This window comes from Panulirus ornatus, chromosome 11 (assembly GCF_036320965.1).
Source record: "Panulirus ornatus isolate Po-2019 chromosome 11, ASM3632096v1, whole genome shotgun sequence".
In the NCBI taxonomy this organism is placed as follows: Eukaryota; Metazoa; Arthropoda; class Malacostraca; order Decapoda; family Palinuridae; genus Panulirus; species Panulirus ornatus.
The window spans coordinates 57341563-57360545 of NC_092234.1; the positions used below are offsets into that span (position 1 = coordinate 57341563).

Consider the following 18983-nt stretch of genomic DNA (forward strand, 5'->3'; position numbering starts at 1 on the left):
GTTCTCGACTTCCACACATTCTTCAAGGCTCCCAGGATTATCGCCCCCTCCCCCACCCTATGATTTACTTACGCTTCCACGGTTCCATCTGCTGCCAGATCCACTCCCAGATATCTAAAACACTTTACTTCCTCCAGTTTTTCTCCATTCAAACTTACCTCCCAATTGACTTGACCCTCAACCCTACTGTACCTAATAACCTTGCTCTTATTCACATTTACTTTTAACTTTCTTCTTTCATACACTTTACCAAACTCAGTCACCAGCTTCTGCAGTTTCTCACATGAATCAGCCACCAGCGCTGTATCATCAGCGAACAACAACTGACTCACTTCCCATGCTCTCTCATCCCCAACAGACTTCATACTTGCCCCTCTTTCCAAAACTCTTGCATTCACCTCCCTAACAACCCCATCCATAAACAAATTAAACAACCATGGAGACATCACACACCCCTGCCGCAAACCTACATTCACTGAAAAAAAGGGCAAATGAGAGTTGGGGTGAGAGAGTATCATTAAATTTTAGGGAGAATAAAAAGATGTTTTGGAAGGAGGTAAATAAAGTGCGTAAGACAAGGGAGCAAATGGGAACTTCAGTGAAGGGCGCAAATGGGGAGGTGATAACAAGTAGTGGTGATGTGAGAAGGAGATGGAGTTAGTATTTTGAAGGTTTGTTGAATGTGATTGATGATAGAGTGGCAGATATAGGGTGTTTTGGTCGAGGTGGTGTGCAAAGTGAGAGGGTTAGGGAAAATGATTTGGTAAACAGAGAAGAGGTAGTAAAAGCTTTGCAGAAGATGAAAGCCGGCAAGGCAGCAGGTTTGGATGGTATTGCAGTGGAATTTATTAAAAAAGGGGGTGACTGTATTGTTGACTGGTTGGTAAGGTTATTTAATGTATGTATGACTCATGGTGAGGTGCCTGAGGATTGGCGGAATGCGTGCATAGTGCCATTGTACAAAGGCAAAGGGGATAAGAGTGAGTGCTCAAATTACAGAGGTATAAGTTTGTTGAGTATTCCTGGTAAATTATATGGGAGGGTATTGATTGAGAGGGTGAAGGCATGTACAGAGCTTCAGATTGGGGAAGAGCAGTGTGGTTTCAGAAGTGGTAGAGGATGTGTGGATCAGGTGTTTGCTTTGAAGAATGTATGTGAGAAATACTTAGAAAAGCAAATGGATTTGTATGTAGCATTTATGGATCTGGAGAAGGCATATGATAGAGTTGATAGAGATGCTCTGTGGAAGGTATTAAGAATATATGGTGTGGGAGGCAAGTTGTTAGAAGCAGTGAAAAGTTTTTATCGAGGATGTAAGGCATGTGTACGTGTAGGAAGAGAGGAAAGTGATTGGTTCTTAGTGAATGTAGGTTTGCGGCAGGGGTGTGTGATGTCTCCATCGTTGTTTAATTTGTTTATGGATGGGGTTGTTAGGGAGGTAAATGCAAGAGTTTTGGAAAGAGGGGCAAGTATGAAGTCTGTTGGGGATGAGAGAGCTTGGGAAGTGAGTCAGTTGTTGTTCGCTGATGATACAGCGCTGGTGGCTGATTCATGTGAGAAACTGCAGAAGCTGGTGACTGAGTTTGGTAAAGTGTGTGGAAGAAGAAAGTTAAGAGTAAATGTGAATAAGAGCAAGGTTATTAGGTACAGTAGGGTTGAGGGTCAAGTCAATTGGGAGGTGAGTTTGAATGGAGAAAAACTGGAGGAAGTGAAGTGTTTTAGATATCTGGGAGTGGATCTGGCAGCGGATGGAACCATGGAAGCGGAAGTGGATCATAGGGTGGGGGAGGGGGCGAAAATTTTGGGAGCCTTGAAGAATGTGTGGAAGTCGAGAATATTATCTCGGAAAGCAAAAATGGGTATGTTTGAAGGAATAGTGGTTCCAACAATGTTGTAAGGTTGCGAGGCGTGGGCTATGGATAGAGTTGTGCGCAGGAGGATGGATGTGCTGGAAATGAGATGTTTGAGGACAATGTGTGGTGTGAGGTGGTTTGATCGAGTAAGTAACGTAAGGGTAAGAGAGATGTGTGGAAATAAAAAGAGCGTGGTTGAGAGAGCAGAAGAGGGTGTTTTGAAATGGTTTGGGCACATGGAGAGAATGAGCGAGGAAAGATTGACCAAGAGGATATATGTGTCGGAGGTGGAGGGAATGAGGAGAAGAGGGAGACCAAATTGGAGGTGGAAAGATGGAGTGAAAAAGATTTTGTGTGATCGGGGCCTGAACATGCAGGAGGGTGAAAGGAGGGCAAGGAATAGAGTGAATTGGACCGATGTGGTATACCGGGGTTGACGTGCTGTCAGTGGATTGAATCAAGGCGTGTGAAGCGTCTGGGGTAAACCATGGAAAGCTGTGTAGGTATGTATATTTGCGTGTGTGGACGTATGTATATACATGTGTATGGGGGGGGGTTGGGCCATTTCTTTCGTCTGTTTCCTTGCGCTACCTCGCAAACGCGGGAGACAGCGACAAAGTATAAAAAAAAAAAAAAAAATATATATATATATATTATTATTATTATTATTTTTTATCATTTTGCTTTGTCGCTGTCTCCCGCGTTTGCGAAGTAGCGCAAGGAAACAGACGAAAGAAAATGGCCCAACCCACCCCCATACACATGTATATACATACACGTCCACACATGCAAATATACATACCTATACATCTCAATGTACACATATATATACACACACAGACATATACATATATACACATGTGCATAATTCATACTGTCTGCCTTTATTCATTCCCATCGCCACCCTGCCACACATGAAATAACAACCCCTTCCCCCCTCAAGTGCGCAAGGTAGTGCTAGGAAAAGACAACAAAGGCCACATTCGTTCACACTCAAGGGTTTTTCATGGCATATGACGCTTCCAAACAAGGTTTTTATTATTACATCAGAAAATATCAGAAGTACCCCCAGATGGATACTCCTCAATATCTTGAGCAAGGGTTTTCCATGGCATATGAAGCCAATACAGGGCAGATTTATCAACCTTATACACTTGTTCTGGGGCTAAGTTTTCCGCTGCCACTAGTTGTGCAAATTCATCTACAAACTTTTGCGCAGCTTTGTGACAAGTAGTTAATGTAACAAATGACTATAGGTTGGTTGTTGGCTTTGGTCAACTCCTGCTACTATTGTTCTTTAGTTGTTATCCTCAAGGCAGCCAGCCAGCGCTGCATCAGTCCCAGCCAGACAGTTGGTTTGTATGCTCCCTATCGTCCTGTACATATTGCTGCTGGTTGTTTAATAGAGAATTTGAGTTTTTATCGATTCTTTTAATATGACCTTACACTACAAGCTTCCATGTCAGCACCATGCTTTTCACTGCACACACTATGTACTGAAATTCTATGTCTCTACTTAAACTTACAAATATTCACAGTCACTGTCTAGCTTAAGTTCTTTATGAAAAACTGGCGTGCTCCATAAGCATCTCCCCAGAAATGCTTACGCCTTCATCACCTGGAGCTTAAACCACTTTATAAGTGCACTGTCTACTTCAAAGTTTTCCAAAATTTTAAACTTTTTTGGCTTTTATTTTCAGCAAAAAAATGAATATAAGAAATTAACAGGATTGTTAATTAGCTCAGCTGCAGTTGATACAGATTTTGGCACCTTAGCACTGCTAACAGCACCACCCTGGTGGCAGATCCACAAACTAATGGCAACAGATTCAAAATGTGCCAAAACACGGGAGTTACCAGACCACAGACTGCTGGATTAGAGAGGTACAACCTGTATTACATCTGACTGGTGAAGATAGTTATTTAAAAACTTTTATGATTTTGCTGTCATGAAAAAAAGTTAACGAATCACATTCATCACAGCAGGATTTATCATATATGATAATAATACACAATAATAAAAAGTAATCAGTTTTTGGTATAGATAAAATACAGAATAAACATGCTTTGCAGCGACGCACTTAATATTCACGCCTTTCTCCCACACTCTTCAGAGTTATGCTGACACCCCTATTAGACTTCCAAACATTAAACATTAATCATAGGGGCATAAGTGGTGCCCAGAACCATCTTGCACTCTACATGTTAAGATTGCTGGTCTTACTTTCTGCCTCATCAAATTGGGGCTACTGGGCTAGTCTTGCCATTTCTTAAAAGCACCATACACCTACTCATACCTGGCTTATGTTCATCACATAAGTCATCTTGCCACCTCCCATCTGTTTAAATGTTTTACGTACAATCATGATTGAGTCCAGCAAATCTATGGCCCCAAGTCCCTAGCATAACAGGGTGCCAAGACACCTGACTGTACTGTCAATGATAGGAAGGGCTCAGACAGTGGTAGTATCAGCCTCTCCTAAGACCTTTCTCATTCTTTTAGACCTTCCTCTTTTTCTATTCACTATACCAACATTCGTGGTCATTCTAGCAACCTCTCTTCTAGTGTACACCATCTGCATAGGACTTCTCTGTGAGCCTGAATTGTCTAATGATGTTCTCACTAGCCTCTTTTTATATCCAACTATAATACCCACTCACAATTCTGGCTCAAAGGTAGTGTTTGTGTTTACTGTAACATCGACACATCTGTTTCACACCTTACTGGCCTTTAGTCCCCAAACTCTGATGTTAACGTGGCTCAAGGGCTGTCTCCCAACTACCACAATTTTCCTCTGTTCTTCCTATTGCTCTCTTAATTCTACAAATTTCATAAACCTAAATATTCATATCTCTCTCTGACTACCAAAACTCCTGCTATAAGACTGTGGCATCCTTTCACCCATAAGCTGAGATCCTTTACCCAAGGGATTTCAACATTCACCACAGGGAATGACTGAATTCCTCCCATATGGATGGTGGAGGGACTGAGGCCCACATGTTCTCCATTTTCAATGATCTAGTGCAAATCATCTCCCATCCTACCAATATTCCTGACCAACTGACCACTCTCCCAATATTTTGGATCTGTTTTTCACCTCTAATCTATCCTGGTAAAACTACACAGTCTTGCCCCAATTGGTTTACTTGATCACACTCTCATCTTCTAAGTATAAATATTGATACCTCAACAATGCTGACTAGAATAATTTACATAAATTCTTTTCTAACTTTCCTTGGGTGAATTGATGTCTTTAATGTGATGATGCACCTGTCTCTGTCAAACACATAACAGAGGCTTTTCTTGTGGAAATGGAGGCTTTTATCCCCTCTCCCTCCAAGATGACCTTTTCTGGCAATCCATGGTTTAACCGTTCTTGTTCTTAGGCCATTCAGGCAAGTGATCAGGTATATCAAGCTCTGAAAAACTCTCCTTCCCTTGACTCCCATTCAGCTTTTATCACTGCCCTTGATCATTGCAAGTATGTATCAATGAGGCACAGCATTCCTTTATTTTAAGGAAGTGCAACAGTCTCTCCTCATCATCCGCTGATAAGTCTTTCTGGTCTACAGCTAAGGGCATCACTAACAACTTCTGTCACTCTAACTTTCCTTCACTTTTCCATTCTGATGGCACTATAGCTGCCTCCCACTAACAATGCAACTCTCTTTAGTTCCCACTTCTCTAACTCCACCATGGATGACTCTTAACATTATTTCAACCCCTGATGCTCCTCTTGCTAATCCTATGCCCCTCCCCATAATTTCTTTTTGACTGTCTGAAAAGCACTTCTCTCTCAGGACACAAGTAAGACTTATGGTCCTGAAGGCATCCATCTCTGTGTTCTGAAAGAGTGTGCCTCTAAACTTGCACCTGTGCTTGCTCATCAGGTCCATGTCTGCTTAAAACCAAAACTTTTCCTTCTTCTTGGAAGCATGCATTGATACATCTCACCCCTAAGAAGGGTAACCTTTATGATCTTTCTACCTATTGTCCTGTTGCTTTGACATCAACCATATCCAAAACTTCTGAATTCTTCCTTAAATCCCATAAACACCTTGGTTCTCACAATTTTCTCTGTGATCACCAGTGTGGCCTCTGTAAAGCTAGATCCACTGGTGATATTCTTTCCTATCTTACTATTGTCTTGTCATCATCCCTAAAAGATTTTGGAGTCTTCTGTAGATGCTTTTGACATATTGAAAGCTTTTGACATGGTGTGGCATCTGGGTCTCATCTCTATACTCCCCTCTTCTGGCTTCCCTCCCTCACTTTGCTCTTCATATCTAGCTTCTTCTCTGGCAAATCTATCACTGTGGTTGTTGATGGATCAGCCCCCTCACCTTTCTCCATCAACAGCAGAGTCCCTTAAGGTTCTGTCCTGTCATCCTACACATTCCTTCCTTTTTATAAATGATTTCCTCTTTTCCACAAATAACAGAGTGCACTCATATGCTAACTCAACACTGCATTCATCCACATCCTTCAATTCTGCTCCCTCTTCTCTAACGCAATCTGCATCTCATCTCGACATAACTTCCTCAATAAACTCATACATGGACAGATATCTCAAAGGGGAAGATGAAATCTAGTTAATTCTAATGCTTCCAAGACCCAGTTTTTGCCCATCTCTTTTTCAAAAATCTTCACAACTCTCTTCTCTCCTTTAATGGTTCTATAATTCCACCTCTTGGCTCAATGAATATACTAAGTATTACTGTAACATATACACTTTCTTAGAAACCCCACATTATAGATAAAGCTAAATATGCCTCTAAGAAACTGGGAGTCCTGTTTAGATGTTGAAATTTCTTTTCTTCTAAGCAGTTGCTCCATTTATACAAAGGATTATTTCATCTTTGTATAGAGTACTGCTCTCACATCTGAGATGGTTCTAGCTCTGCATCCTTACTTGACAGAGTTGAGTCAAAAGCAGTTCAACTAATACCATAAACTCTCCTAAGCTAACTTCAGAACTTGAACAGCTTGCCCTATGCTGAAATGATGGTTCACTTTCCCTCTTTTATAGGTATTACTTCGGATTTTGCTCCCAAGAGCTGGCTGCTCGTGTGACCCCAACACTAGCTAGAACATGTGATAGTCAAGCAGGTGTATCACATGATTACTGTGTGGCTTTCAGCAACTCAAGGGTGGGCCATTTTGATAACCATTTCTTTCCCTATACCTTAAAGCTTTGGAAGTCAGTACCTTCTCATGTCTTTCCCATGAAATGTGATCTGACACATTTCAAACGACAGGTTTCTCACTTCCTCCATAATTTGGAAATACTCTTCCGTGTCTCTTCTTTTTCCTTTTCATAATTCTTTCTACATTTCAATTAAGGCCTTGCCTTGATGAGGACTTTTTCCAGACTGGAGCCTTCAATATAAAAAAGAGCACTAGTATTGGATGAAATACTTTCTTATTTACTGTTATGTGAATATTTCTGAAACTAAAAGGATAAATGCATTTTTCATATAACATGAAAAAATTAAATCCATACGATTGGAAAGAAAATCTAAAGGAGAACTTCATGACCTATGCCAATTATTCTGTGATAGTGTGATTCCTTATCATACAGCTTCATAGCATATTGTTGTTCTAGACTGCAGCACATGGCTAGGGTTAAACAGCATGTGTTATCTCTCTGTTGGAGGATCTGTTGCCTCCTCTAATGTAGGGAGTCATTGTGGTTGTGTTTCTTTTTTCACTTCAGTGTTTGTGTGTGTACACAGGTTTTGTACTGCAATTATAATACACAGCTTTTACTTGTGTTTCAATGAACCCTAAGAATTTCCACTCTGCCACTTACCCTGAAATTTTACATTTTGGTCACAGCCACCTAAAGTGATTGTTATCCTTTGGCTTCAGCCAGGAGTCTCTCTCGCTGTAACCATTACTATCTTAATTACTACACTGCATTCCTAATTAACTATAAGAAAATACTTCTACAGAATGGACAGTACTAGAGGTTCCCATCTATGATATCAGTACAGTCTGTGGTACTCTCTGTGGATGAAAGATACTTAGGAGAAGTAGCAGGCTGTTATAAAATGAATCTATAATTACAGGTGATAAAAGCTGGAATAGGGATATGAGGAAGAAACACAGACTCTAATAAAGAAGTGGTTGGCAAATTAAAAGAAATAAAGGAAGAAGGTGAAGAGAAATGGAGTGCATACATATTCACCACTGCTGCTCCTTTTGAAAAATATCTGTATGGAGCACACTGCAGTATTGTGAGATATAGTGTATATGTCCAAAAAAAAATGAAAATTATGAGATGTTACACATCACTTGTGCTATCAGAAGGGGAACTAACATAATACCAACTCACCTGACCATCAACAATGTTAAGAGAAGCAAACTGCGGGATAGTTCCATCTTTTTGTGTAAGGTAATCCCCAGCACTAGCCAGAATCACTCCACCTTGGCTACTGTCACCTCCAGCTTGATTCACTGTTACCATGCCTTCATCCAGCTGCAGGAACCCACTTCTATGGTATAATCAGGATGAATAAGTTATGATTATGAAAAATCATCAAAATGTATGACCAAACTGTTCATATTATGACTAAATTAAGGCACAAAGCTTTTCACAAGCTTTCATCTTTCACTTGCAATGATGCATATTCATTCCCTCCTCATCTTGGAATAACAACTTTCCAAATGGATATGTATACCCTCTCTCCATCTTGACAGCTAAATCTAGAACTTTGGGGGAGACTCAAATCTTCCTTATTTAGTTTTTAAAGTGTCATTCCTTGAGACTTGGAATGCTTCAGTGGCTGGGATGCCTCCAGCTGTGCTGCCACATCGCTGAAGTCATCTTGGCTGGGATGGAGTCCCATGTCTATTCTTCTCCTACAACCTCATTCCCTCATTCAGGGATACAATTGATCTGATGCTTATCACATCAGGGACTAACTGTAAATATATATTCTTTATTATTATACTTAAATGCTCTTTTCCTCATTGGCGAGATAGCGCCAGGAAACAGACGAAGAATGACCCATCCTCTCATATACACATATATACATATATTCCTATGAGTCCACGGGGAAAATGAAACATGATAAGTTCCAAAGTGCACTTTCATGTAATAATCACATCATCAGGGGAGACACAAGAGAGAAATATAAGTCAGTTGATATACATCGAAGAGACGAAGCTAGGATGCCATTTGGTAAACATGTGATTGTCCAAAACATACAACGAGCATTCATAAACTTATCATTTTACAAATTTTATCAACAATATAGTTATCTAATTTGTATAGACCATCACTAATAATAAGATTATAATTCTTTGTGAATTTGATAATAGAAGATTCAATATTTCTCTTGGTAATAGAGTGAGAGGTAATAACTGAGATGGCATTACTCCAGTCAATACAATGATCATAGTTTTTACAGTGATTAAACAAGGCATTTGATTCTTGTCCCGTTCTTATACCATATTTATGTTGCTTAAGTCTAACAGAAAGATCCTTACCAGTCTGACCAACATAAAATTTATCACAATTTCCACAAGGCACTTCATAGATGCATCCAAGAGAATTTTCTGGTGAATTCCTGATTAAGATATTCTTTTTAGTATTATTGTTGCTAAAGGCAATTTACATTAAAGGATCTAAGCAACATGGGAAGTAAAGTGATAATATTATTAAGAGGGAGAACTAAAAGATTCTTGGTGTCAATGGCTCAACTCTATAAAATGATTTCTTTGCTACCTTAAGGGATATATCAATGAAAGATCTAGGGTACTTTAACTTAGATCCAATAGAATACATCTTCTGAAACTCATCATAAATAAACTCTGGACTGCAAATACGTAATGCCCTAAGGAACATAGATTGAAATGATGATAATTTAACTCTTGTCATGTTGAGATGAGTAATAATGGATATATGAGCATACATTGGTGGGTTTTCTGTATATGCTAAACTTAAACTTGTTTCCTTGCCTATGGATCATGCAATCTTTTAGTTCTCCCTTTTAATAATAATTTCACTTTACTTCCCATGTTGCTTAAATCCTTTAATGTAAATGTTGCCTTTAGCAACAATAATACTATAAAGAATATCTTAATCAGGATATCATATAATATATATATTTTGCTTTGTCGCTGTCTCCCGTGTTAGTGAGGTAGCGCAAGGAAACAGATGAAAGAATCGCCCACTCCACCCACATAAACATGTATAAACATACACGTCCACACACACACACATATACATACCTATACATCTCAACGTATACATATGTATATACACACACACAGACATAAACATATATACACATGTACATAATTCATAGTCTGCCTTTATTCATTCACATCGCCAACCTGCCACACATGAAATAACAACCCCCTCCCCCCTTATGTGCAAGAGGTAGCACTAGGAAAAGACAAAAGCCACATTCGTTCACACTCATTCTCTAGATGTCATGTAATAATGCACCGAAACCACAGCTCCCTTTCCACAACCAGGCCCCACAGAACTTTCCATGGATTACCCCAGACGCTTCACATGCCTGGTTCAATCCATTGACAGCACGTTGACCCCGATATACCACATCGTTCCAATTCACTATTCCTTGCATGCCTTTCACCCTCCTGCATGTTAAGGCCCCGATAACTCAAAATCTTTTTCACTCCATCTTTCCACCTCCACTTTGGACTTCCACTTCTCCTTATTCCCTCCACCTCTGACACATATATCCTCTTGGTCAATCTTTCCTCACTCATTCTCTCCATGTGACCAAACCATTTCAAAACACCCTCTTCTGCTCTCTCAACCACACTCTTTTTATTACCACACGTCTCTCTTACCCTTACATTACTTACTCAATCAAACCATCTCACACCACATATTGTCCTCAAACATCTCATTTCCAGCACATCCACCCTCCTCCACACAGCTCTATCCATAGCCCATGCCTCGCAACCATATAACATTGTTGGAACCACCATTCCTTCAAACATACCCATTTTTGCTTTCCAAGATAATGTTCTCGACTTCCACACATTCTTCAACACTCCCAGAACTTTCGCCCCCTCCCCTACCTTATGATTCACTTTTGCTTCCATGGTTCCATCTACTGCCAAATCCACTCCTAGATATCTAAAACACTTCACTTCCTCCAGTTTTTCTCCATTCAAACTTACCTCCCAATTGACTTGACCCTCAAACTTACTGTACCTAATAACCCTGCTCTTATTCACATTTACTCTCAGCTTTCTCCTTTCACACACTTTACCAAATTCAGTCACCAGCTTCTGCAGTTTCTCACACAAATCAGCCACCAGCACTGTATCATCAGCGAACAACAACTGACTCACTTCCCAAGCTCTCTCATCCATAACAGACTGCATACTTGCCCCTCTTTCCAAAACTCTTGCATTCACCTCCCTAACAACCCCATCCATAAGCAAATTAAACAACCATGAAGACATCACACACCCCTGCCGTAAACCCACATTCACTGAGAACCAATCACTTTCCTCTCTTCCTACACGTACACATGCCTTACATCCTCAATAAAAACTTTTCACTGCTTCTAATGACTTGCCTCTCACACCGTATATTCTTAATACCTTCCACAGAGCATCTCTATCAACTCTATCATATGCCTTCTCCAGATCCATAAATGCTACATACAAATCCATTTGCTTTTCTAAGTATTTCTAACATACATTCTTCAAAGCAAACACCTGATCCACACATCCTCTACCACTTCTGAAACCACACTGCTCTTCCCCAATCTGATGCTCTGTACATGCCTTCACCCTCTCAGTCAATACCCTCCCATATAATTTACCAGGAATACTCAACAAACTTATACCTCTGTAATTTGAGTACTCACTTTTATACCCTTTGCCTTTGTACAATGGCACTATGCACGCATTCTGCCAATCCTCAGGCACCTCACCATGAGTCATACATATATTAAATAACCTTACCAACCAGTCAACAATACAGTCACCCCATTTTTTGATAAATTTCACTGCAATACCATCCATACCCACTGCCTTGCTGACTTTCATCTTCAGCAAAGCTTTTACTACCTATTCTCTGTTTACCAAATCATTCTCCCTAACCCTCTCACTTTGCACACCACCTCGACCAAAACACCCTATATCTGCCACTCTATCATCAAACACATTCAAAAAACCTTCAAAATACACACTCTATCTCCTTCTCACATCACCACTACTTGTTATCACCTCCCCATTAGTCTCCTTCCCTGAAGTTCCCATTTGTTTCCTTGTCTTATGCACTGTATTTACCTCCTTCTAGAACATCTTTTTATTCTCCCTAAAATCTAATGATACTCTCTCGCCCCAACCCTCATTTGCCCTCTTTTTCACCTCTTGCACCTTTCTCTTGACCTCCTGCCTCCTTCTTTTATACATCTCCCACTCATTTGCATTATTTTCCTGCAAAAATCGTCCAAATGCCTCTCTCTTCTCTTTCACTAATAATCTTACTTCTTCATCCCACCAATCACTACCCTTTCTAATCTGCCCACCTCCCACACTTCTCATGCCACAAGCATCTTTTGTGCAAGCCATCACTGCTTCCCTAAATACATCCCATTCCTCCCCCACTCCCCTCACCTCCTTTGTTCTCACCTTTTTCCATTCTGTACTCAGTCTCTCCTGGTACTTCCTCACACAAGTCTCCTTCCCTAGCTCACATGCTCTCACCACTCTTTTCACCCCAACATTCTCTCTTCTTTTCTGAAAACCTCTACAAATCTTCACCTTCGCCTCCACAAGATAATGATCAGACATCCCTCCAGTTGCACCTCTCAGCACATTAACATCCAAAAGTCTCTCTTTCGTGCGCCTATCAATTAACACGTAATCCAATAACACTCTTTGGCCATCTCTCCTACTTACATACGTATACTTATGTATATCTCTCTTTTTAAACCAGGAATTCCCAATCACCACTCCTTCTTCAGCACACAAATCTAAAAGCTCTTCACCATTTCCATTTACAACACTGAACACCCCATGTACACCAATTATTCCCTCAACTGCCACATTACTCACCTTTGCATTTAAATCACCCATCACTATAACCCAGTCTCGTGCATCAAAACTACTAACACACTCACTCAGCTGCTCCCAAAACACTTGCCTCTCATTATCTTTCTTCTCATGCCCAGGTGCATATGCACCAATAATTACCCATATCTCTACATCCACTTTCAGATTTACCCATATCAATCTAGAGTTTACTTTCTTACACTCTATCACATACTCCCACCACTCCTGTTTTAGGAGTAGTGCTACTCCTTCCCTTGCTCTTGTCCTCTCACTAACCCCAAGACATTCCCAAACCACTCTTCACCTTTACCCTTGAGCTTCGTTTCACTCAGAGCCAAAACATCCAGGTTCCTTTCCTCAAACATACTATCTATCTCTCCTTTTTTCTCATCTTTGTTACATCCACACACATTTAGACACCCCAATCTGAGCCTTTGAGGAGGATGAGCACTCCCCACATGACTCCTTCTTCTGTTTCCCCTTTTAGAAAGTTAAAATACAAGGAGGGGAGGGTTTCCAGCCCCCACTCCCGTACCCTTTAGTCGCCTTCTACGACACATGAGGAATGCGTGGGAAGTATTCTTTCTCACCTATCACCAGAAAATTCTCTTGGATGCATCTATAAAGTGCCTTGTGGAAATTGTGATAAATTTCATGTTGGTCAGACTGGTAAGGATCTTTCTGTTGGACTTAAGCAACATAAATATAGTATAAGAACGGGACAAGAATCAAATGCCTTGTTTAATCACGTTAAAAACTATGATCATTGTATTGACTGGAGTAATGCCATCTCAGTTATTAACTAACTCTATTACCATGAGAAATATCATTCAATCTTCTATTATTAAATGCACAAAGAATTATAATCTTAATATCAGTGATGGTCTATACAAATTAGATAACTTTATTGTTGATAAAATTTGTAAAATGATAAGTTTGTGAATGCTCGTTGTATGTTTTGGACAATCACATGTTTATCAAATGGCATCCTAGCTTCGTCTCTTCGATGTATATCAACTGACTTATATTTCTCTCTTGTGTCTCCCCTGATGTGTACGTGTAGGAACATCCAAACATCCTCTACCACTTCAGGAACCACACTGATCTTCCCCAGTCTGATGCTCTGTACTTGCCTTCACCCTTTCAATCAATACCCTCCCATATAATTTTCCAGAAATACTCAACAAACTTATGCCTATGTAAATTGAACACTCACCTTTGTCCCTTTTGCCTTTGTACAATGGCAGTATGCATGCATTCTGCCAATCCTCTGGCACTTCACCATGGTCTACACATACACTGAATATCCTCACCAACCACTGCAATACCATCCAAACCCACTGCCTTGCTGGATTTCTTCTTCTGCAAAGCTTTCACTACCTCTTCTCTCTTCACCAAACCATTCTCCCTGGCCCTCTCACTTTGAACACCCCCCCCGACCAAAGCACCTTATATCTGCCACTCTATCATCAAATACATTCAACAAACCTTCAAAATACTCAATCCATCTCCTCCTTAATCCATCACTTCATGTTATCACTTCCCTATTTGCTCCCTTCACTGATGTTCCCATTTGTTCTCGTCTTACATATGTTACTTACCTCCTTCCAAAACATCTTATTATTCTCCCTAAAATATAATGGTACTCTCTCACCCCAACTCTCATTTGCCCTTTTTCAACTCTTGCATAATATATATTATTCATTCACTTATTGATTTAATATAAATAATTGCCGTTTCCCATGTCAGCGAGGTCACGCCAGGAAACAGACGAAGAATGGCCCATCCACTCATATACACATATAAATACATACACATGCAGACATTGCATACATACACATGTACATATTCATACCTGTTTGCCTTCATTAATTCCTGTCGCTACCCAGCCCCACAGGAAAACAGCATTGCCATCCCCTGCTTCAGCGAGGTAGCACCACGAACACAGACAAAAAAGGCCACATTTGTTCACACTCAATCTCTAGCTGTCATGTGTAATGTACCAAAACCACAGCTCCCTATCTGTTTCCCTTATCAGCGAGGTAGCACCAGGAAACAGACAAATTAAGACCCATCCACTAATATACACATCCATACCCATATACACATATACATGACACCACATACACATAAGGCGACTAAAAGGGGAGGGAGCGGGGGGGCTGGAAATCTTCCCCTCTTGGTTTTTTTTTTTTTTTACAAAAAGAAGGAACAGAGAAGGGGGCCAGGTGAAGATATTCCCTCAGAGGCCCAGTCCTCTGTTCTTAACGCTACCTCGCTAATGCGGGAAATGGCGAATAGTTTGAAAGAAAAAGAAAAACATACATATACATACTAGCCATATACATGGGAATGGATGAAGGCAGTGTTTATATATGTGTATGTCTATGTATGCATATGTATGTATACGATGAAATGTATAGGCATGTATATGTGTGTGTGTGGGTGTTTATGTATATACATGTGTATGTGGATGGGTTGGGCAATTCTTTCATCTGTTTCCTTGTGCAACCTCATTAACACGGGAGACAGCGACTAAGTATAATAAATACAATGAATATAAACATATTCATACTCACCTACCTTCATCCATTCCTGGTGCCATCCCACCCAACAGGAAACAGCATCGCCACCCCATGCGTCACAAAGGTAGCACTAAGAAAACTGACAAAACAGGCCACATTCGTTCACACTCAGTCTCTATTTGTCATGTGTAATACACTGAACCACAACTCCCTATCCCAATCCAGGACCCACAAACCTTTCCATGGTTAACCCCAGACGTTTCACATGCCTTGGTTCAGTCCATTGACACCACATCGTTCCTTGCACGCATCTTAAGCACCTGCATGTTCAGACCCCAAACACTCAAAATCTTTTTCACTCCATCCTTCCACCTCCTATTTGGTCTCCTGAGTGAGTGTGTTAGTGGTTTTGATGCACGAGACCGGGTTATAGTGATAGGTGATTTGAATGCAAAGGTGAGTAATGTGGCAGTTGAGGGAATAATTGGTGTACATGGGGTGTTCAGTGTTGTAAATGAAAATGGTGAAGAGCTTGTAGATTTGTTTGCTGAAAAAGGAATGGTGATTGGGAATACCTGGTTTAAAAAGAGAGATATACATAAGTATATGTATGTAAGTAGGAGAGATGGCCAGAAAGCATTATTGGATTAGGTGTTAATTGATAGGCACATGAAAGAGAGACTTCTGGATATTAATGTGCTGAGAGGTGCAACTGGAGGGATGTCTGATCATTATCTTGTGGAGGTGAAAGTGAAGATTTGTAGAGGTTCTCAGAAAAGAAGAGAGAATGTAGGGGTGAAGAGAGAGGTGAGAGTAAGTGAGCTTGGGAAGGAGACTTGTGTGAGGAAGTACAAGGAGAGACTGAGTGCAGAATGGAAAAAGTTGAAAGCAAAGGAGGTGAGGGGAGTGGGGGAGGAATGGGATGTATTTAGGGAAGCAGTGATGGTGTGCGCAAAAGATGCTTGTGGCATGAGAAGCATGGGAGGTGGGCAGATTAGAAAGGGTAGTGAGTGGTGGGATGAAGAAGTAAGATTGTTAGTGAAAGAGAAGAGAGGGGCATTTGAACAATTTTTGCCAGGAAATAGTGCAAATGACTGGGAGATGTATAAAAGAAAGAGGCAGGAGGTCAAGAGAAAGGTGCAAGAGGTGAAAAAGAGGGTAAATAAGAGTTGGGGTGAGTATCATTAAATTTTTGGGAGAATAAAAAGATGCTTTGGAAGGAGGTAAATAAAGTGCGTAAGACAAGAGAACAAATGGGAACATCGGTGACGGGGGTTAATGGGGAGGTAATAACAAATGGTGGTGATTTAAGGAGATGGATTGAGTATTTTGAAGGTCTGGTGAATGTGTTAGATGATAGAGTGGCAGATATAGGGTATTTTGGGCGAGGTGGTGTGCAAAGTGAGAGGGTTCGGGAGAATGATTTGGTAAACAGAGAAGAGGCAGTGAAAGCTTTGCGGAAGATGAAATCTGGCAAGGCAGCAGGTTTGGATGACATTGCAGTGGATTTTATTAAAAAAAGGGGGTGACTGTGTTGTTGACTGGTTGGTAAGGATATTCAATGTATGTATGGCTCATGGTGAGGTGCCTGAGTACTGGCGGAATGCATGCACAGTGCCATTGTACAAAGGCAAAGGGGATTAGGGTGAGTGTTCAAATCACAGAGGTATAAGTTTCTTGAGTATTCCTGTGAAAGTATATGGAAGGGTACTGATTGAGTGGGTGAAGGCATGTACAGAGCATCAGATTGGGGAAGAGCAGTGTAGTTTCAAAAGTGGTAAAGGAAGTGTGGATCAGGTCTTTCCTTTGAAGAATGTATGTGAGAAATACTTAGAAAAGCAAATAGATTTGAATGTAGCATTTATGGATCAGGAGAAGGCATATGAGAGATTTGATAGAGATGCTCTGTGGAAGGTATTAAGAATATATGGTGTGGGAGGCAAGTTGTTAGAAGCAGTGAAAAGTTTTTAATGAGGATGTAAGGCATGTGTACGAGTAGGAAGAGAGGAAAGTGACTGGTTCTCAGTGAATGTCAGTTTGCGGCAGGGGTGCGTAATGTCTCCATGGTTGTTTAATTAGTTTATGGATGGGGTGGTTAGGGAGGTGAATGCAAGAGTTTTGGAAAGAGGGGCAAGTATGAAGTCTGGTGTGGATGAGAGGGCTTGGGAAGTGAGTCAGTTGTCGTTCGCTGATGATACAGTGCTTGTGGCTGATTCGGGTGAGAAACTGCAGAAGCTGGTGACTGAGTTTGGTAAAAAGTGTGAAAGAAGAAAGTTGAGAGTAAATGTGAATAAGAGCAAGGTTATTAGGTACAGTAGGGTTGAAGGACAAATCAACTGGGAGGTAAGTTTGAATGGAGAAAAACTGGAGGAAGAGAAGTGTTTTAGATATCTGGGAGTGGATTTGGCAGCAGATGGAACCATGGAAGCAGAAGTGAGCCACAGGGTAGTGGAGGGGGCGAAAGTTCTGGGAGCATTGAAAAATGTGTGGAAGGCGAGAACATAATCTCGATAAGCAAAAATGGGTATGTTTGAAGGAATAGCGGTTCCATCAATGTTATATGGTTGCCAGGCATGGGCTATAGATAGAGGTGTGAAGAGGGTGGATGTGCTGGAAATGAGATGTTTGAGGACAATTTGTGGTGTGAGGTGGTTTGACTGAGTAAGTAATGAAAGGGTAAAAGAAATGTGCGGTAATTAAAAGAGTGTGGTTGAGAGAGCAGAAGAGAGTGTTTTAAGATGGTTTGGTCACATGGAGAGAATGAGTGAGGAAAGATTGACAAAGAAGATATATGTGTCAGAGGTGGAGGGTACGAGGAGAAGTGAGAGACCAAATTGGAGGTGGAAAGATGGAGTGAAAAAGATTTTGAGCGATCGGGGCCTGTACATGCAGGAGGGTGAAAGGCGTGCAAGGAACAGAGTGAATTGGAATGATGTGGTATACTGGGGTCGACGTGCTGTCAATGGATTGAACCAGGGAATGTGAAGCATTCGGGGTAAACCATGGAAAGTTTTGTGGGGACTGGATGTGGAAAGGGAGCTGTGGTTTCGGTGCATTACACATGACTGCTAGAGACTGAGTGTGAACGAATGTGGCCTTTGTTGTCTTTTCCTAGCGCTACTTCACGCACATGTGGGGGGAGGGGGGTTGTCATTTCATGTGTGGCAGGGTGGCGACGGGAATGAATAAAGGCAGCAAGTATGAATTATGTACATATGTATATGTCTGTGTATGTATATATATGTATACGTTGTAATGTATAGGTATGTATATGTGAATGTGTGGATGTGTAAGTATATACATGCGTATGTGGGTAGGTTGGGCCATTCTTTCGTCTATTTCCTTGCGCTTCCTCGCTAACATGGGAGACAGCAGCAAAGTATAATAAAATTAATAAATACTACTAAAAAAAAAAAAACACAGCCATCTCTTACAAAAGAATCACTACTTTTTAACATCAATAGTATCAGATGTAGCCATATCATCAACTCTATCATCACCTTCTAATATCAATCAACTAATACCTGGAAACCTTACGCAAAGTATACA

The 18983-nt window shown here is 40.7% G+C and overlaps 1 protein-coding gene across 1 annotated transcript in view; it reads right to left on the reverse strand.

The window, feature by feature from the left end:
* The window catches only part of LOC139751558 (uncharacterized), a 346101-nt gene that overhangs the window by 307861 nt on the left and 19257 nt on the right, over positions 1 to 18983 (reverse strand). Inside the window, exon 5 of the mRNA XM_071667109.1 lies at positions 8192 to 8351. Coding sequence (XP_071523210.1) covers positions 8192 to 8351 — 160 coding nt within the window. The remainder of the gene's footprint in view (positions 1 to 8191; positions 8352 to 18983) is intronic.